Source organism: Mobula hypostoma, unplaced genomic scaffold (assembly GCF_963921235.1).
Source record: "Mobula hypostoma unplaced genomic scaffold, sMobHyp1.1 scaffold_42, whole genome shotgun sequence".
Classification (NCBI taxonomy): domain Eukaryota; kingdom Metazoa; phylum Chordata; class Chondrichthyes; order Myliobatiformes; family Myliobatidae; genus Mobula; species Mobula hypostoma.
The window spans coordinates 1,408,498-1,430,863 of record NW_026948219.1 but is presented as its reverse complement, the minus strand read 5'-3'; the positions used below and the strand labels follow the sequence as shown (position 1 = coordinate 1,430,863).

The window sequence follows — 22,366 nt, the reverse complement described above, 5'->3', positions numbered from 1 at the left end:
CCTCTAATCTTAAGTCTATTCACTCTGGGATTTGTGGTGAAACTCGTCTGCACACTCTCCAGAACCTCCACATCATTCTCGTGATGTGCTTACCAGATTTCTGCACAATATTGAAATTGTCTCTTAACCAACTTTCATCCAGTTACAGCCCAACTTTAACAAATACCTCAATTCATCATTCGCATGTTACCAATTGTATTGCCACTTTCAGGGAGCTATGCATATTCATCACAAGACCCGTCGTACATCAATTGTATTACCGGTCCCAGCATTCACTGTGCACATCGCTCGCAAAGTTGACCTCCCAAAGTGCAACTTCTCACATTTGCCTGAATTAACTGTACTTGGTGACTCTCTGTTCATATTTCTGATTGGATGCTGAACACTTTGACAACAGTCCCAAATTTACTCAACTCCGCCAACTCTGCAAGTCAACGAATCAGTCCACTTATGTGGTTTTACAAAGATATCATTTTGAGTAATATATAGTTTATTATTAATGTATTTACATCACACATGACTCATGGCGAAACAGTGATCCTTGCGGGCACTACTGGTCACAGACCTTCAGCCAGAACAATGCTCCTCCAATCCTGACTCCATTGTATGTGCCCAATACAACTTTGAAATCAATTTACGAATTCTCTGATTAAAATTCCTCAAGCCGAAACGTCGATAGTTAATTTTTCTCTATAGATGCTGCCTGACCTGCTGAGTTCCTCCAGCATTTTGTGCGGTGCCCTCTCTACTTATCATTTTGTTTTACTTTAATCCTATTCGCCAAGGAGATTTCATTGTTTCAGTGGACCACACCGCACCGCCAGAATCCCTATTTAATTTTTTCTTGTTCACTGTCTCCCGCACCCAGCACATTCTCCCACAATATAACGTTCCTTAACTCGACCACAGAAACGGACACCGGGAAACTCCCCTTACCTCCTTTGTGCAAGAACCCGAAAATCCGGGGAGAATTCACTACTGGCCTTCCAAAAGAGAAAACAGCATCTGTTTCTCTCACTGCCTGTTGAAGGCATTTCACACATTAGGATGTAACAAATACTGACGGAAATTCTGTCTGTTCCCTGGACGGTTACATGCCCGGTGCTGTATTCCTTTCTGAGTTTTGCCCACACACACCTTATTCAGGAGCTCCTTCCCCTTTCACTCAGGTGAAGATTTGCACGGTGAGCGGAGTGATTCGACCATTCCCGTTGTTTGGTCCCTGCGCTGGACCTGGTGAATTGTTCCAGTGCTCAAGGTCGCTTTACCAGTACGGTCAATGACCCCGTTTGATGGCACTTTCGTTGTGCCCCTTTAGCGCCCAAGTCTATTCCTCTGAACTACTGATGAGTTGACTACACGTGTACCATAAGGACGGGTTTTTAACGAGAAAGAGCCCAGTGAACATACCTGTGTCCATTCTGACTCCGACTGACGTTGGTTGATTGGCGTCTGCTTCTCCGCCGTCCGGGTGGGAGGAAGACTCACCTGCTTGCACTAACCTGTATTACACAAATAAAACAGAGTGAGTCAGTTACTCTGCCCTTCAGATTGAAAATACTTCTGTCAGGTCGCTGCTCAGTCTCAGACATAGAGTGGAAATCCTCTCCCCAAAAAATGGGCCTTCTGGCCCTGATAACACACTCGCAAATCTTCTCTGCACTATTTCCACTTTAACCAAAGGTTTTCAAACATAGAGCGTCTAGAACTATACTTTGTGCTACAAACACAGTCTCACCAACGACTCATACATAATGGTTAATACAGCTCTTTACAGTTCAAACGACCCAGTTGCAATTCCCGCCGCTGCCTGCAAGAGTTTGCAGGTACTCACCATGATCGCATGGGTTTCCTCCAGTTGATCCGGTTGCCGCCCCTCCCCCCCCCCCCACCCCCCGACGACAGTCTTAAGACGTACCGGTGGGCAGGTTAATTGGTCATTGTAAATTGTCCTGTGATAAGACTAAGATTAAATCGGGGGATTTTATGGGCAGTGCGGCCATTATTTTTAAAATTCTCAGTTAAAAAAATAAAATAATGTCACAACTCCTGCACTCAGTACATCGACTGTTGAAGGACGGCGTGGTAAACACCTCTTCACCACCCCGTGTCGCCGCATTGAGCGAATTGTGCGCTTATACTCCTCGGTCCCTCTGTCCTACGACAGTCTCAGACCATGAGCTGCTTGTCGCTTGTTGCAGTTGTAACCCTCAGGTTGGGCCGGTGGCGTTAGCCTATGGGAAGACAGTCTCCGGCCGCGCCAAACTTGTGAAATCTCGTTTGTGTGGATGTTACAAACCAGTACCACAAAATAACAGACAGTGCACCATATGCAATTAAACGATTTAGTTTACGTCGGAGCTCACGGTTTCCCCGTCCTTTAGTTCTCCATTGTTTCCCGCCCTGCTCCCGCCCCTCCCGGCCCCATTCCACGTCCACTGCGTCATGACGTCTACGACCTCTACGTTCTGGTAACTTCTCTCTTCACCTTCTGCCGAACGAAGGCCCGCGAATCTCTCGCTTTCGGCCCACAAGAAAGAAAACCACTCCTCTCGTTGGACAGGGCATATTCCAAAGTCCCCGTTATCTCTAGCCATAATCCAATCACTGCAGCTACAGAGAAGCCATTGCATTATCAGTGAAACCTTTCTCACGGCGTTACACTCTACCCCTACCACATTTATTCATGCCCTCATGACTTTGACATAATTGGCCAACCCTTCCTGCAAAACACAAAGTGCAATCGACGTGTAAAAGGCAGTGACACATCTCCCCAAAGCGGTAGGGGTCACCCTCTGTTACCCCGGCACTCCGTAGGGCAGCCTATCCTGTGGTCTCCTGATTCTGTGAAACCACCGTTCCCCCTCATCTACCTCTTCATGTTCCGACACTACTGGTGATACTTTTGGTCTACCTGGCGAGGCCTCCCCCGGCCTATCACTCGTGCCCACCTTCAACTCGGACCCTTGACTGAGGCCCGCTTCATCCTTTGCAGGGTCCCGCTGCAACCTGGGCTTTCTACAGATAGAAGCCTGCCTGTCCACCGATTTCACGTGACTCAGCTTGAGAAGGGTTGGAAATCTCTTCCTCAATCATAGGGCAGTTAGCAAAAAGCAGCATAAACCAGACCTGGCTTCCACTGCCTTCTGGGGCAGAGCATACCACCTATCCACCACTCCCTGGGTGAAAAAGTTTTCCCTCAACTCCGTTCTAAATAGCCTACCGCTTATTCTTAAACTGTGGCCTCTAGTTCTGGACTCACCCATCATAGAAACCATAGAAACTACAGCACAGAAACAGGCCTTTTGGCCCTTCTTGGTTGTGCCGAACCATTTTGTGCCTAGTCCCACTGACCTGCACACGGACCATATCCCTCCATACACCTCCCAACCATGTATCTGTCCAATTTATTATTAAATGTTAAAAAAAGAACCCGCATTTACCACCTCATCTGGCAGCTCATTCCATACTCCCACCACTCTCTGTGTGAAGAAGCACCCCCCCCCAATGTTCCCTTTAAACTTTTCCACCCTCACCCTTAACCCATCTCCTCTGTTTTTTTCTCCCCTTGGCTCAGTGGAAAAAGCCTGCTTGCATTCACTGTATCTATACCCATCATAATTTTATATACCTCTATCAAATCACCCCTCATTCTTCTATGCTCCAGGGAATAAAGTCCTAACCTTTCTCTGTAACTGAGTTTCTCAAGTCCTGGCAACATCCTTGTAAATCTTCTCTGCACTCTTTCAACCTTATTTATATCCTTCCTGTAATTTGGTGACCAAAACTGACCACAATACTCCAGATTCGGCCTCACCAATGCCTTATACAACCTCATCATATCATTCCAGCTCTTATACTTAATACTTTGATTAATAAAGGCCAATGTACCAAAAGCTCTCTTTACGACCCTATCTAGTTGTGACGCCACTTTTAGGGAGTTTTGTATCTGTATTTCCAGATCCCTCTGTTCTACTGTACTCCTCAGTGCCTTACCATTAACCCTGTATGTTCTACCTTAGTTTGTCCTTCCAACGTGCAATACCTCACACTTATCAGTATTAAACTCCATTTGCCAATTTTCAGCCCATTTTTCCAGCTGGTCCAAGTCCTTCTGCAGGCTCTGAAAACCTTCCTCACTGTCTACTACACCTCCAATCTTTGTAACATCAGCAAATTTGCTGATCCAATTTACCACATTATCATCCAGATCATTGATATAGATGACAAATAACAATGGACCCAGCACTGATCCCTGTGGCACACCACTAGTCACAGGCCTCCACTCGGAGAAGCAATTCTCTACTACCGCTCTTTGGCTTCTTCCATTGAGCCAATGTCTAATCCAATTTATCACCTCTCCATGTATACCTAGCGACTGAATTTTCCTAACTAACCTCCCATGCGGGACCTTGTCAAATGCCTTACTGAAATCCATGTAGACAATATCCACTGCCTTCCCTTCATCCACTTTCCTGGTAACCTCCTCGAAAAAACTCCAATAGATTGGTCAAACATGACCTACCACGCACAAAGCCATGTTGACTCTCCTTAATAAGTCCCTGTCTATACAAATGCTTCTAGATTCTATCTCTTAGTACTCCCTCCAATAACTTACCTACTACCGACGTTAAACTCACCGGCCTATAATTTCCCGGATTGCTTTTCGATCCTTTTTTAAACAATGGAACAACATGAGCCACTCTCCAATCCTCCGGCACCTCACCCGCAGACAGCGACATTTTAAATATTTCTGCCAGGGCCCCTGCAATTTCAACACTAGTCTCCTTCAAGGTCCGAGGGAACACTCTGTCAGGTCCCGGGGATTTATCCACTTTAATTTTCCTCAAGACAGCAAGCACCTCCTCCTTTTCAATCTGTACTGTTTCCTTTATCTCACTACTTGTTTCCGTCAATTCCATAGACTTCATGCCAGTTTCCTTAGTAAATACAGACGCAAAAAATAACAAACTATTAAGCATCTCCCCCATTTCCTTTGGTTCCGCACATAGCCGACCACTCTGATCTTCAAGACGACCAATTTTATCCCTTACAATGCTTCCTGCCTCCAGCGTGTCCCATCCCTTAATAATGCTATATGTTTCAATCAGACCCCACCCCCCCGCCCCTTCCTTCTAAATTCCAGTGTATACAAGCTCAGTCGCTTCAATCTTTCGACATATGACAGTCCCGCCGTCCCGGGAATTAACCTCGTGAACCTCCGCTGCACTCCTTCAATAGCAAGAATGTCCTTCCTCAAATTTGGAGACCAAAACTGCACACAATTCTCCAGGTGTGGTCTCACCAGGGCCCTGTAGAGCTTCAGAAGGACTTCTTTGCTCCTATTCTCAATTCCCCTTGTTATGAAGGTCAGCATGCTATCAGCTTTCTTCACTGCCTGATGTACCTGCATGCTTGCTTTCTGTGACAGATGTACAAGAATACCTAGATCTCCTTGTACTTCCCCTTTTCCTAACTTGACTCCATTTAGATAATGATCTGCCTTCCTGTTCTTACCACCAAAGTGGACAACCTCACATTTATCCACATTAAACTTCATCTGCCATGCATCCGCCCACTCACCCAACCTGTCCAAGTCACCCTGCATCCTTATAACATCCTCCTCACATTTCACACTGCCACCCAGCTTTGTGTCATCTGAAAATTTGCTAATCTTACTTTTAATCCCTTCATCTAAATCATTAATCTATATTAAAAACAGCTGCGGTCCCAGCATTGAACCCTGCGGTACCCCATTGGTCACCACCTGCCATTCCGAAAGGGACCCGTTAATCTCTACTCTTTGTTTCCTGTCAGCCAGCCAATTTTCAATCCATCGCAGTAGTCTGCGCCCAATACCACGTTCCCTAATGCTGCCCACTAATTTCCAATGTGGGACTTTATCAAAGGCTTTCTGAAAATCCGGGTATACTGCATCCACTGGCTCTCCCTTGTCCATTTTCCTAGTTACATCCTCAGAAAATCCCAGAAGGTTAGTCAAGCACGATTTACCCTTCGTAAATCCATACCGACTCGGACTGATCCTGTTACTGCTGCCCAAACGTGTCATAATTTCATCTTTTATAATGGACTCCAGCATCTTTCCCACCACTGACGTCAGGCTAATCGGTCTATAATTCCCTGTTTTCCCTCTCCCTGCTTTCTTGAAAAGTGGGACAACATTAGCCACCCGCCAATCCAGAGGAACTGATCCTGAATCTATCGAACATTGGAAAATAATCACCAATGCGTCCACGATTTCTAAAGCCACCGAATCAGTATCCCGCTCAGTGGCGGCGGGGCCGGTCTAATCTCTCCTGTTGTTCGTCCTGCAGTTGCCCAGGGTTTCCTCAGAGTTTACTTAGTGGTGTAGGCTGCAGGTCGAGCTCTGAGTCAACCTGCACCTCCTGTCCCAGAGGCAGAAGGTGGTTCTGATGGAGAATCGTGACAGGCCCATTCCCATCCTCTGGTTTCACCCGGAAAACTGGTACGTTTGGCACTTGACTCTCCACCACATCGGGCGTAGCCGCCCAGGGATCAGCCAAATTATGCTTCCCAGGTAGCCCCAAATTCATTATGAGGACTCGCTCTTCCGGCAGGAGATGGGAGAACCTCACCTTTTGATCGTACCTCCTCTTATTTCCTTGATTCTGCCTGACTGCCGCGGCCCCAGCTAATTCATATGCTTTTTCCAGCTCTCTACTCGTATCAGACATATACTTCAGACACGTCTTCGGTGGTAAGTCGCCCTCATTAGTCCCAGAATAAAGGTCGACGGGCAACCTCGCTTCGCGCCTGAACATCAGCTAATATGGCGAGTACCCGGTAGCTTCATTTCGTGTACGGTTGTAACAGTTGGCCAGAAGTCCAAAATGTTGACTCCACCTGCTGGCCTTGTTGATCTCCAAGGTCCTGAGCATGTCTATCAGGATCTGATTGAATCTCTCGGGCTGGGGATCGACCAGCGGATGATTGTGAGTAATCCCCGACTTCTCGACTCCAAGCATGCCCAGTAACTCATAGATGAGTCTGCTCTCGAAGTCCCGTTCCCGATTACTATATATCCGCCTGTGGAGACCATAATAAATTAAATATTTCTCTCAAAATACTTTTGCCTCCGTGGACTCCGTCTGATCATTAGTAGGGACAGCCTGCGCATATCTGGTGTAGTGATCCGTGATGACTAAGACATTCGCCGTGCTGCTGGCATCGGGTTCTATTGACACGAAGTCGATACACACCAGGTCAAGGAGTCCCGCACTCTGCAAATGGGACAAGGGAGATTCCCGCGTAGGCGCTGTCTTCCTGCACATGCATCGAATGCACGACTTGCAGTATTCTTCGACCTTTGGATTCATTTGGGGCCAGTAGACCTATGGAACAATCTATAGGTCTTTTCAAACCCCAAATGTCCAGAATCATCATGAAGTGACTTCAACATAATTCCCGATACTTCGCTGGGAGAACTAGTACGGAACGGCGAGGTCTGTCCGGAGGCGACGTGACCCGGCATAGGATCTGGTTCCTCAACTCCAACCTGGGCCATTCTCTCAGTAATGGAGGCAAAATAACGTGTTTCCTCTTCTCTGCCTGAGCCGTGTCTCCCTTCTTGACTGCTGACCAAATAGTATCGATGTCCGGGTCATCTCGCCGAGCAGCTGCCATTTCGCCAGAACTCAATTCCGGCAACTGGTTTGTCTTCAGAGCAGTCAGGTTACAGCAAACTTCTGGAACGGCGTCATCGGATCTCCCAGTTGATCTACCTTTCGATCCTGTCTCTGCTTCCCGTCTGCCTTCACCGTGATGGCAAACTGACACATGCCTTTCTCCCCCGGGATAGTAAAGTTCTCCCACTCTCCATCCCTGTCCAGCCCTGCATGCGCTCATGGACCCCACGGTTTTCTCCTTGATACGCTGGAATTTTGCAGGTGCCTCCGATATGCCCTGGGGCATCGTTTCGAACTGGAAAATTCCCAGGTGACATATAAATGCCGTATTCTCATTGTCGGCCTCACTGACAGGGATCTGGTAATAGTCATTCCTCATGTCCAGCACACTGAACCACTTCGCACCACTCAGACAGGCCAGCGCGTCCTCGATCCTTGGGTCCGTATGCTGGTCAGTGATAATATGCCTGTTCGGAGTCCTGTAGTCCACACACATGTGTACCTTCCCTATCGTGTTTCGGGCCAGTACTATTGGAGATGCATAGGGGCTTCTGGTCTCAGTGATGATCCCAGCTTCCTTCAGCTTACAGAAATGCTGCCGCACATCTTCCACGTCTGCAGGGGACAGTGGCCGCGCCCTCTCAATAAACGGAGTGTTCTCACTCACCCGGATAGTATAACGTGTGCTCTTGGAACAACCCACATCAAACTCGCCAGTGAAAAAGACACCTTCCAGCTCCACCATCTTCTTTACCAGCCTCCTTTTCCAACCCGGCGGCACCGGGGAGTCCCCGAAGTTGAGTGACTCAGCGGTCAGCTTTCACCCCTTTGCCAATAGTTTCTCCCCGGATTGTCTCACAGGGATACGAGACATTACCGTCACCGGGGAAAAAATTCGACAGGCGCATTCCCCGCTTGAAGGTGACCTCCCTCTTCGTAGTGTCCCTGACGATCACGGCCATCCGTTTCGCCCGTACAACCCAGGGCTTCTGCAGTTCGGGCCTCACCAGTACCCCAGCAAGCACGCCCGGCTCGTCTTCGTGCTCTTCCGGAGCATCCACCAAGAGGGCCTCGCCCTCGGTCATGCCGAGAAATTTGGGGTTTTACATTACTCTCGCTTCTTCCCCGGACCGTAAGACGATTGTCTTGGTCTGGGTAAACCAGACAGTCCCTTGTCTGAACTCGTGATCCGGCCCAATGCAGCAACGCACTTCCTGAAAAGCGGCTAGAAACACCGGGTGAACGGACAATGCTCTCAGGAAGATCTCTCCAGCTTTCTCTCTGCAGGCTCCCATGAGCCTCCTCACAACAGGAGTGTTTGTTCCCACAAAAGTGGAAACGCCGTCCTTCTCATCGGGGTCCAGACAAATCAGCAGTAATGTATCCAGGGCCTCAGCCACTCCCATATCGGCCTCCCAAAACTCAGCTTCAGTACGCCGGAAGCAATTTAGCTGCCTCTCTATCCGAAATATGTAGGCAGAAAGAGCCCCTTGAATCCCACGTGACCGAACCCTTCAGATCAGATGGCATGCAGGATCTGGTTAGAGGTTTTACCAAAGTCCATGTGGGCAACATCCTTGCTCAACTTCATCCATCCCCATAGTTCTTTTCAAAACTCCTCAGAATACTTGACAGACATGACATCCCACTGAGTGGTGTAGGCGGCGTTTCCCACAACCAGAGCGGAGTGCAGCCTCACTGCAGAGTGAGGAAATTCCGATCCCAGCTGTAGAATTACCAACCTGGACTGAAGCCCGTATACCGCCAGTTCCATATTCTTACAGACTCCTTCCTAATATGATAACCCACACACAGACTCCCCTGTGACGCTTTGCTGTTTGTAGAATTACCAGTCTGGACTGTAGCCCATATACTGACAGTTCTTTATTCTCAGAGACTCCATCGCAATATGATAACCCGGACACAGACTCCCCTGGGAGGTATTTGCCGTGGATTGTGGAGTTCCTGCCATTTCCGATTCACAAACTGAGGTGGAACTGGAACCTAATGACCGTCTGCCGGGGCCAGGGCTCAGGCTGGTTCACCGGTCTGTACATTGTGAGAGGATGCGGATACACTTCAGCTTGACTCCAACGGCTAAACTGAGCACATTTGATCACTATGCCATTGATCTGTGGGATCTTGCCCAGCACAGTTGGCTGCTATGTTTCCCACAGTGTAGCAGGAACAAACTGTTCATTATGTAAAATTTTGCAATAGAAAATGCTGGGAATTCAGTACATCAGGACACATCTGTAAAGGGAGAAATGGCGGAAGACTCAGTGTCAGAACTGGGGCTGCTCAAGATGCTGCCGACCTGCTGAGCGCTTCCAGTATTTTCATATTCATGCTTTAAATTACCTGCAACAGTAGTCCCCCCCCCTCTATTTTATTGTACAAATATTAACTGATTGAAAAATGATGGGGCATCTCAATCTGTTCAACAGATTTGTGTAAATGCCACCCCACCCCTCTAATTGGTTAGTTCTCAGTTCATTCTGACCCTGGTGTAATACATCCCATACAGTCAATGCTCACAGCATCCTTTCAACCCAATATCATTCGGTTGCATTTACTCCTGAGGCTACTGTCTCCATGCTGAGAGGCGGTGACCACAGGGCGATAAAAATGTGTAATTCTTCTTGCAACACTTGCTGCAGCTCTGACGGGCTGTTACCATGGAAACGGAGGAAGGGGCTCACCGAAAATAACCGAAAAAGGAAATAACTAGTTAATCATGTTCTACATGTTTAATTATGGCAAAGATACAAAGCAGCTATTTTGTAACGGGGAAACTAAAATTGCAATGGCTGATTTTGCCCTGCCTCGCGCTGTATTCAGTTCTAGCTAACGAAAAACAAAACTATTCCTGGAAAACGCAATGATGTAAAAGGTGCGAAACAACATTTCACAATGATGGCAAAGGTTATAAGAAAGATGTTGATATATATCATTGATGTGGTGGGATACAGACTGGACAGAGATTGAACAAGATGGTTAATATATATCATTGCGGTGGTGGGATACAGACTGGACAGAGATTGAACAAGATGGTTGATATATATCATTGAGGTGGTGGGATACAGACTGGACAGAGATTGAACAAGATGGTTGATATATATCATTGAGGTGATGGGATACAGACTGGACAGAGATTGAACAAGATGGTTGATATATATCATTGAGGTGATGGGATACAGACTGGACAGAGGTTGAACAAGATGGGTGATATACATCAATGAGGTGGTGGGAAACAGGTTCCCCAGGAACACTGCCCAACATCAGGCCACGCCCCTCGGGATCGGTCTTAGTTCTCACCTACGGGAAATTGTCGGTCTCGTCCCCCCACGCCCACTCGGAACGGGCCTTAGTACTCACCGACGGTAACGATACATTTGCCCCGCAGACAAGTGATCCGTCCCCCGGCTCCCCGCCGACGATACGCTTCAAGACAGAACGGAAAGAAAACTACCGCCCATCCGTGGACTGTGGGTATTTGCGAAGTAATGGCCGCGTCATCAGACCGTGGGCGGGGCCTCGTAAAAAAACCCGCAAATGTTGCAGATCTGCGTTGAAATAAAATCGAGAAAGTGGATCACATGACGTGTGGAGGGTCTACCACCTGAACCGGTGACCCTGTTCCTCGTCCCCACACGCTGCCCGACCCACAATCCGCATCTTTCAATTATTTCATATTTACACCGACTACATTTTTAATATTCCCTGTGTATTCTCCCCTTCCCCATTGATCCACCCCCACATCCCCCTGTCTCAGAGTTATCTGTTGAATTCCTATCCCGATCCGACATGCATTTCCGACCCAAATAGGAAATAGAAACATAGAAACATAGAAAATCGGTGCAGGAGTAGGCCATTCGGCCCTTCGAGCCTGCACCGCCATTTATTATGATCATGGCATCCAACTCAGAACCCCGCCCAGCCTTCCCTCCATACCCCCTGACCCCCGTAGCCACAAGGGCCATATCTAACTCCCTCTTAAATATAGCCAATGAACTGGCCTCAACAGTTTCCTGTGGCAGACAATTCCACAGATTTACCACTCTCTGTGTGAAGAAGTTTTTTCCTAATCTCGGTCCTAAAAGGCTTCCCCTCTATCCTCAAACTGTGACCCCTCGTTCTGGACTTCCCCTACATCGGGAACAATCTTCCTGCATCTAGCCTGTCCAATCCCTTTAGGATCTTATACGTTTCAATCAGATCCCCCCTCAATCTTCTAAATTCCAACGAGTACAAGCCCAGTTCATCCAGTCTTTCTTCATATGAAAGTCCTGCCATCCCAGGAATCAATCTGGTGAACCTTCTTTGTACTCCCTCTATGGCAAAGATGTCTTTCCTCAGATTAGGGGACCAAAACTGCACACAATACTCCAGGTGTGGTCTCACCAAGGCCTTGTACAACTGCAGTAGTACCTCCCTGCTCCTGTACTCGAATCCTCTCGCCATAAATGCCAGCATACCATTCGCCTTTTTCACCGCCTGCTGTACCTGCATGCCCACTTTCAATGACTGGTGTATAATGACACCCAGGTCTCGTTGCACCTCCCCTTTTCCTAATCGGCCACCATTCAGATAATAATCTGTTTTCCTATTTTTGCCACCAAAGTGGATAACTTCACATTTATCCACATTAAATTGCATCTGCCATGAATTTGCCCACTCACTCAACCTATCCAAGTCACCCTGCATCCTCTTAGCATCCTCCTCACTGCTAACACTGCCACCCAGCTTCGTGTCATCCGCAAACTTGGAGATGCTGCATTTAATTCCCTCATCCAAGTCATTAATATATATTGTAAACAACTGGGGTCCCAGCACTGAGCCTTGCGGTACCCCACTAGTCACCGCCTGCCATTCTGAAAAGGTCCCGTTTATTCCCACTCTTTGCTTCCTGTCTGCTAACCAATTCTCCACCCACAACAATACCTTACCCCCAATACCGTGTGCTTTAAGTTTGCACACTAATCTCCTGTGTGGGACCTTGTCAAAAGCCTTTTGAAAATCCAAATATACCACATCCACTGGTTCTCCCCTATCCACTCTACTAGTTACATCCTCAAAAAATTCTATGAGATTCGTCAGACATGATTTTCCTTTCACAAATCCATGCTGACTTTGTCCGATGATTTCACCGCTTTCCAAATGTGCTGTTATCACATCCTTGATAACTGACTCCAGCAGTTTCCCCACCACCGACGTTAGGCTAACCGGTCTATAATTCCCCGGTTTCTCTCTCCCTCCTTTTTTAAAACGTGGGGTTACATTAGCCACCCTCCAATCCTCAGGAACTAGTCCAGAATCTAACGAGTTTTGAAAAATTATCACTAATGCATCCACTATTTCTTGGGTTACTTCCTTAAGCACTCTAGGATGCAGACCATCTGGCCCTGCGAACTTTTCATTCAAATGCGAACTTCTCATTCAAATCACCCTCTGTGTTTATAAACACTGATTTCTATTTACATTCCTCCGGGCTTATAGGACAGTAACACGGAAATACCAAGTGAGAAACAACAGAAGGTGGCCATTCAGCCCCTCAACCATCAATATGACGGTTGCTCTCCCATCTCGGACAAATGTTCTTGGCTGATTCTCATTTCCTCGATCCATTCGGTCACCTCACATCTGCTGATTTCTGTTTTATTTGAAGACGATCACTAATCTTCATCGACCTCCAGTAATCAGTCTGGTGAATGTCCATAATAAATACTCTCTAACCTCTTTTTTCATCATCTATGGAATTAATTTCCACCTTCTACAGCCCCATGTTGCCCCCACCACTCACGTCCCACCCCGTCACTATTTCCAACTTTCCACCTCCCCCTCACCTGGATCCACCTCTCACTCCCCAGCTCTTGCCCCATCCCCACCCCTCACCTCTTTTCTTCGACTATTTCCTGCCTACTCTCAGTCCAGAGGGAGGGTCTCGGCCCGAAATGTTGACGGTCCATTTCTCTCCACAGATGCTGCCCGACCTACTGAGTTCCTCCGGTAGTTTGTTCTTTGGTCTTTATAACCCGTGTTAGTACGGGTGCAGGATTTTACACCAGATTCCTGATATAATCTCAACAAATCCCAAATAATCGTTATGGTAATTACCATACGTAAGCACGATAAAGCCTGCAAATGCTGGAAATACAAAGCAACGCACAAAAAGTGCTGGTGGAACTCAGCACATCAGGCAGTATCTATGGAAAAGAGTAAACATTCGACATTTTGGGCAAAGAGCCTTCTTCATTGCTGAGGAAGATGGGGAAGATATCTGAACAAAAAGGTCGGGGAGGAGAAAGAGGCGAGCTGGAAGGTTATGGCTGAAGTCAAGTGATGGGCAGGTCAAGGGCTGGAGAATAAAGAATCGGAGTGGTATCAATAGGAGAAAGGGAAAGAGGGGACCCAGGGGTAAGTAATAGGCTGGTGAGCAGAAATGAAAGTTCATAGTGGATAACAGAGAAGTGGGTGGGGGGAACTATGTTTACTGGAAGGAGAATTCAATATCATACCATCAGTTTTGAGGGTACCCAGATGAAATACAAGGTGTTGCTCCTCCACCTTGAGGGCGGTCTCATCTTGGCACAAGAGGAGACCATCGATCGAGATGTCGGAATGGGAATCAGAATTAAGATGTTCGGCTACTACGAAGTCGTCCTTGTGGCAGATGTTACAGAGATGCTCAACAATACGGACTCCCTATTTATGGCGGATCTCACCAATGTAAATGAGGCCGCATCGGGAGCACAGGACACAATAGGTGACCCCAGCAGATTCGCGAGTGAAGTGTTCCTGGAAGGACTGTTCTGGGCTTTGAATGGAGGTGAGGGAGGAGGTGTACGGGTAGCTGTCGCACATAGGTCGCTGTCAGAAATAAGTGACTGAAGGGAGTTTAATGAGGAAGGATGAATGAAGAAGGGAATTGTGGAGAGAGTGATCCCTGTTGAAAGAAGAGGGCGGGGTGGGAGAGAGGAAGGTAAAGATACGTCTAGTTGTAAGATCTCTTTGGAGATGGTGGAAGTTTTAGAGGCTGAAGGGGTGGTAGGTGAGGACAAGAAGAACTCTATCACTATTACCGTGGTAACAAGATGGGGTGAGCACGGACATATGGTAAATGCGAGTGAGGACAGTATCAATAGCGGAGGGAGGACAGCCACATCCTGGGAGCAGCGGAGGGAGGACAGCCACATCCTGGGAACTGATGCAGTGGAAGCAAAGACACTGAGAAAAGGAAAGAGCATTTTACGATTGATAGGTCGGGAAGAGGTATGGTCGAGATTATCATAGGAATCAGTAGGTTTATAAAAAAAGTCGGTTGACAACCCGTCCCTCGAGATGTAGACAGAGAGAGATCAGGAAAGGACACGGAGGTGTCAGAGATGGACCAGCTTATAACAAATGGCTCTTGGGAGGCTAGTGCAGAGACTGCAGGAGCCCTGGCAGACACGGATGTTGCTGGCATTTAAGGAACTGAGTTACAAGGGTAGATTAAACAAGTTAGAAATTGATTCCGTGAAGCACAGGAGATTGAGGAGAGATGCTAGCAGAGGTTCCCGAACTTTTTTTATGCCATAGACCCCTACCATTAACTGTGGGATCCATGGATCCCAGACTGCGAACGCCTGCTAGAGGTATACAAATGATACCCCTGCTGGTGGTATACTAAACTGTGATGGTATAAATAGGGCGAATGAATGTAGGCCTTTGCCACTCAGATTGGATGAGATCATGGGTTCAGGGCAAAAAGTGAAATATTTAAGGGGAATCTGAGGAGAAACTACTTCACTCAGAGGGTGGCACGAATGCGGATGCAGGTTCAATTGCAGCATTTAAGAGAATTTTGTATGTGTACATAGATAAGGAAGGTATTGAGGGCTATGGTCTGGGTGCACGTGGATGGGGCTAGGCAGAGAATATCACAGACTAAATGGGGCGAAATGAATGAATTACATTGTGCGTCCTACACAAGTCCACTTCCCAGGAGACTTAAATCATTCCAACGAACTGTTCTAAAAACAAAACTGCAAATACAAGAAACACTCAACAGATAAAGAATATCAGTGGAGAGAAACAAAGTTAATGCTTCAGATCCAACACCCTGTGTCGGAATGGCTTCAAACAATTTCTGATTTGATTTCAGGTTACTAACGACTTGAGCGTTTTTTTCATTTCCAGTTGTCACAGAGAGATGAAAGTGAGTGGGAATTGTCCAAACACGGTGAGAATACTGAACCAGAGGTACATAACCAACGATGCAAACACTGAGCAGCTCATTCCAGATACTCACTCGCTCTGTGTATTGAGATTGCCTCTCCGGTGTCTCTGATATCCCCGCTTCTTTGTATCTGTGCTCTTTGGCTTTGGACTCCCCAACCCTGGGGAACAACCTTTGGCATATTTGGCTGGGCATCAAGGGCATTGCTTAGCTTTGACTGTATCAGTGACGGTCCCCTCCCTCGCGCTCTAAACGATGCTTCGGGGCACGCAACTTGAGCAAGTCACGAAAGCTCCATTTCCGAGGAGAATAACTACACTTTAGAACAACAGCAGATGAAAGGACTCTTCAGAGATTCAACCCCTGTGATGCTGCCGGGCCAGAAAACACCCCAGGCGAAATACTCCGGCAGTGTGCACACCATCTCACTGATAACTTCACGACCATCGTCAGCACTTCACTAATCCAGGCTTCAAATGAGCCGGCATCATCCCTGTACCAAATAACTTTACATCTTCAGAATGAAACGACTACCGCCCGGTGGAACTTTCACCAATCATCACAAAGAGTGTGAAACAATAGACAATAGCTGCAGAAGTAGACCATTCGCCCCTTCGAGCCTGCATCGCCATTCTGAGATCATGGCTGATCATCTACTATCAATACCCGGTTCCTGCCTTGTCCCCATAACTCTTGATTCCCCTATCCATAAGATACCTATCTAGCTCCTTCTAGAAAGCATCCAGAGAATTGGCCTCCACTGCCTTCTGAGGCAGCGCGTTCCACACCTCCACAACTCTCTGGGAGAAGAAGTTCCTCCTCAACTCTGTCCTAAATGACCTACCCCTTATTCTTAAACCATGCCCTCTGGTACTGGACTCTCCCAGCATCTGGAACATATTTCCTGCCTCTATCTTGTCCAATCCCTGAATAATCTTATATGTCTCAATCAGATCCCCCCTCAATCTCCTTAATTCCAGCGTGTAGAAGCCCAGTTTCTCTAACTTCTCTGCGTAAGACAGTCCGGACTTCCCAGGAATTAACCTAGTGAACCTACGCTGCACCTCCTCCACAGCCAGGATGTCCTTCCTTAACCCTGGAGACCAAAACTGCACACAATACTCCAGGTGTGCTCTCACCAGGGTCCTGTACAAATGCAAAAGGATTTCCTTGCTCTTGTACTCAATTCCCTTTGTAATAAAGGCCAGAATTCCATTAGCCTTCTTCACTGACTGCTGCACTTGCTCATTCACCGTCAGAGACTGATGAACAAGTACTCCTGTATCTCTTTGTATTTCTCCCTTACCTAACTCCACACCGTTCAGATAATAATCTGCCTTCCTGTTCTTGCTCCCAAAGTGAATAACCTCACACTTATTCACATTAAGCGCCATCTGCCAAGTTTCTGCCCACTCATCCAGCTTATCCAAGTCACCTTGAATTCTCCTAACATCCTCATCACATGTCACACTGCCACCCAGCTTCGTATCATCAGCAAACTTGCTGATGTTATTCACAATACTTTCCTCTAAATCATTGACGTAAATCGTAAACAGCTGAAGTCCCAAAACCGAGCCCTGTGGCACCCCACTAGTCACCACCTGCCATTCCGAGAAACACCCATTCACTGCTACCCTTTGCTTTCTATCTGCCAACCAGTTTTCTATCCATGTCAATATCCTCCCCCCAATGCCATGAGCTCTGATTTTACCCACCAATCTGCTATGTGGTACCTTATCGAATGCCTTCTGAAAGTCAAGGTACACCACATCCACTGGATCTCCCGCATCTATCTTCCTGGTTACATTCTCGAAAAACTCCATAGATTAGTCAAGCATGATTTGCCCTTGGTAAATCCATGCTGGCTTGGCCCAATCCTATCACTGCTATCAAGATATGCCGCTATTTCATCTTTAATAATGGACTCTAGCATCTTCCCCACTACTGATGTTAGGCTAACAGGGCGATAGTTCTCTGTTTTCTTCCTCCCTCCTTTCTTAAAAAGTGGGATAACATTAGCCATTCGCCAATCCTCAGGAACTGATCCTGAATCTAAGGAACATTGGAAAATGATTGCCAATGCATCCGCAATTTCCAGAGCCACCTCCTTTAGTACCCTAGGATGCAGACCATCTGGACCTGGGGATTTCTTAGCCTTCAGTCCCATCAGTCTGCTCATCACCGTTTCCTTTCTAATGTCAACCTGTTTCAGTTCCTCTGTTACCCTATGTCCTTGGCACATCCATTCATTTGGAAGATTGCTTGTGTCTCCCCTAGTGAAGACAGATCTAAAGTACTTATTAAATTTGTCTGCCATTTCTCTGTTTCCCGTAACAATTTCTCCCAATTCATTTTTCAACGGCCCAATATTGTTCTCAACTATCTTCCTTCTCTCCACATACCTAAAAAAAAAATTGCTATCCTCCTTCATATTCCTAGCTAGCTGGCGTTCATACCTCATTTTTTCTCCCCCATTGCCTTTTTAGTTAAGTTCTGTTGCTCCTTAAAAATTTCCCAATCATCAGTCTTCCCACTCACCTTAGCTCTGTTATACTTCTTTTTTAATGCTATGCTCTCTCTGACTTCCTTTGTCAACCACTGTGGCCACTTTCCCCCCTTTGAATCCTTCCTTCTCCGGGGGATGAACTGATTTTGCACCTTGCGTATTATTCCCAAGAATACCTGCCATCGCTGTTCCACTGTCTTTTCTGCTAGGATATACGACCAGTCAACTTTGGCCAGCTCCTCCCTAATGGCTCCATAGTCTCCTTTGTTCAACTGCAATACTGACACTTCTGATCTGCCCTTATCCCTCTCAACTTGCAGATAAAAACTTGTCATATTATGGTCACTACCTCCTAATTGCTCGTTTACTTCACGATCAGTTATCAAATCCTGTTCATTGCACATCAAGATCACTTATCAAACCCTGTTCATTGCACAGGAGGGACCAACTAGATGGGATGCAATATTGGATCTCCTGTTAGGAAACGAGTTAGGACAAGTGATGGAAGTCTGTGTAGGGTAGCACTTTGGTTCCAGTGATCATAACACCGTTAGTTTCAACTTGATCATGGAAAAGGATAGATCTGGTCCTAGGGTTGAGGTTCTGAACTGGAAGAAGGCCAATTTGAAGAAATGAGAAACTATCTAGAAAGCGTGGATTGGGACAGGTTGTTCTCTGGGAAGGATGTGATTGGGAGGTGGGAAGCCTTCAAAGGGGAAATTTTGAGAGTGCAGAGTTTGTATGTTCCTGTCAGGATTAAAGGCAAAGTGAATAGGAATAAGGAACCTTGGTTCTCAAGGGATATTGCAACTCTGATAAAGAAGAAAAGAGAGTTGTATGACATGTATAGGAAACAGGGAGTAAATAAGGTGCTTGAGGAGTATAAAAAGTGCAAGAAAATACTTAAGAAGGAAATCAGGAGGGCTAAAAGAAGAAATGAGTTTGCCTTGGCAGTCAAAGTGAAGGATAATCCAAAGAGTTTTTACAGGTATATTATGAGTAAAAGGATTGTAAGGGATAAAATTGGTCGTCTTGAAGATCAGCGTTGTCGGCTATGTGTGGAACCAAACGAAATGGGGGAGGTCTTAAATGTTTTTTTTTTGCGTCTGATTTACTAAGGAAACTAGCATGAAGTCTATGGAATTAAGGGAAACAAGTGGTGAGATCATGGAAACTGTACAGATTGAAAAGGAGGAGGTGCTTGCTATCTTGAGGAAATTTAAAGTGGATAAATCCCCGGGACCTGACAGGGTGTTCCCTTGGAACTTGAAAGAGACTAGTGTTGAAATTGCAGTGGTCCTGGAAGAAATATTTAAAATGCCGGTGTCTATGGGTGAGGTACCGGAGGATTGGAGCGTGGCTCATGTTGTTCCGTTGTTTAAAAAAGGATTGAAAAATAATCCGGGAAATTATAGGCCGGTAAATTTGACGTCGGTAGTGGGTAAGTTATTGGAGGGAGTACTAACAGACAGAATCTACAAGCATTTGGATAGACAGGGACTTATTAGGGAGAATCAACATGGCTTTGTGCGTGGTAGCTCATGTTTGACCAATCTATTGGAGTTTTTCGAGGAGGTTACCAGGAAAGTGGATGAAGGGAAGGCAGTGGACGTTGTCTACATGGACTTCAGTAAGGCCTTTGACAAGGTCCCGCATGGGAGGTTAGTTAGGAAAATTCATTTGCTACGTGTGCATGGAGAGGAGGTAAATTGGATTAGACATTGGCTCAATGGAAGAAGCCAAAGATGCTAGTAGAGAATTGCTTCTCAGAGTGGAGGCCTGTGACTAGTGGTGTGCCACAGGGATCAGTGCTGGGTCCATTGTTATTTGTCATCCATTTCAATGATCTGGATGATAATGTTGTAAATTGGATCAGCAAATTTGCTGATGATACAAAGATTGGAGGTGTAGTAGACAGTAAGGAATGTTTTCAGAGCCTGCAGAGGGACTTGGACCAGCTGGAAAAATGGGCTGGAAAATGGCAGATGGAGTTTAATACTGACAAGTGTGAGGTATTGCACGTTGGAATGACAAACCAAGGTAGAACATACAGGGTTAATGGTAAGGCACTGAGGAGTGCAGTGGAACAGAGGGATCTGGGAATACAGATACAAAATTCCCTAAAAGTGGCGACACAGGTAGATAGGGTCATAAAGAGAGCTTTTGGTACATTGGCCTTTATTAATCAAAGTATTGAGTATAAGAGCTGGAATGTTATGATGAGGTTGTATAAGGCATTGGTGAGGTTGAATCTGGAGTATTGTGTTCGGTTTTGGTCACCAAATTACAGGAAGGATATAAATAAGGTTGAAAGAGTGCAGAGAAGGTTTATAAGGATTTTTCCGGGACTTGAGAAACTCAGTTACAGAGAAAGGTTGAATAGGTTAGGACTTTATTCCCTGGAGCGTAGAAGAATGAGGGAAGATTTGATAGAGGTATGTAAAATTATGATGGGTATAGATAGAGTGAATGCAAGCAGGCTTTTTCCACTGAGGCAAGGGGAGAAAAAAAACAGAGGACATGGGTTTAGGGTGGGGGGGGGTAGTTTAAAGGGAACATTAGTGGGGGCTTCTTCACACAGAGAGTGGTGGGAGTATGGAATGAGCTGCTAGACGAGGTGGTAAATGCAGGTACTTTTTTTAACATTTAAGAATAAATTGGACAGATACATGGATGGGAGGTGTATGGAGGGATATGGTCCGTGTGCAGGTCAGTGGGACTAGGCATAAAATGGTTCGGCACAGCCAGGAAGGGCCAAAAGGCCTGTTTCTGTGCTGTAGTTTCTATGGTTTCTATTAAGGTGTTGGAAGTAGGAAGAAGGGGGATGTCAAGGTTAAGTTTATCACAGAAAGAGTTGTGGGTGTGTGGAATGCACTGGCAGCGATGGTGGTAGAGGCAGATACAATGGGGTCTTTTAAGAGACTCTTAGATAGGTACATGGAGCTCATAAAAATAAAGGGCTATGAAGCAAGGAAATTCTAGTCAATTTCTAGAGTAGGTTACATGGTCGGCACAACATTGTGGGCAGAAGGGACTGTAACGTGATGTAGATTTTTATATTCTATGTTCTTTACATTTGACCGACCGAGGTGCCAAAATGATCATCACTAATCAAATCTCACTGAGTTTTTTCAGGTCCTGTTGAATTTGTTGCCAAGTGCCCCCCACACCACAGGGCAACACTTTACCGGTGTCTGCTACGAATATACTGAAACCTTCTTCATCCTCGCTAGTTCCGAGGAGATAAACCCCCTGTACTCCCAGTTCAACCCGTCACCCTTACAGTCCGCCAACTCCTTGGAGAGGAAGAGCGGCAATAAACAAAAAGAGTTTATTGGAGCTTGAAGGGTGGCCTTACACACGTACATAAAGTAATCAGGGGTGCTAATAGGGTAGATAGTCATAGTCTTTTTTCCCAGGTTAGGGGAGTCTGAGACTCGAGGGCAGAAACTTAAAATTATGTATAAAGTAAAAAATTGTCAGTTACCACAAGGTATCCAAAGGTTGTTTAAGATGAGAAAAAGTCAACGAGATTTGAGAGGAGCATGTATATTTCAGAAACAAAGGAGAAGAACAAATGTAAAAAAAAAATCATTGTATTTCAGTCAGAGGGGTGAATCTATGGAACAGTTGTAGTGAGAATTTAAAAACATGCACCACATTTAACAAGTTTAAAAAATATTTAAAAATAATTTAATGAACAAATATTAATATACATGATTTAAAATCAATGGGCGTAATGTAAATAAATGATATTTGGAATTGGATTTTGTTTTAAAAGATTATGATTTTTTGATATGATTGTTGACACCAAATATACTTTTTATATAAGTAAGAGGGGTAGGTGTAATAAGCTGTAGCTTCAGCCTACACCATTTCAGTTAGCGTTAAAGAATATCCATGTTTTCTTGTTTTTTTATTATTTAATTTTGTCTTCTGAAATCATCGTTGAAAATGAATTTTTTTGTTATG

General features: G+C 46.0%; 1 protein-coding gene across 1 annotated transcript in view; it reads right to left on the bottom strand.

The window, feature by feature from the left end:
* Nucleotides 1–22,366, bottom strand: part of LOC134341920 (NACHT, LRR and PYD domains-containing protein 12-like) — a 69,450-nt gene that overhangs the window by 23,061 nt on the left and 24,023 nt on the right. The window contains 2 exon segments of the mRNA XM_063039855.1: nt 1,411–1,502; nt 11,046–11,233. Coding sequence (XP_062895925.1) covers nt 1,411–1,502; nt 11,046–11,062 — 109 coding nt within the window. The 5' untranslated portion in view covers nt 11,063–11,233.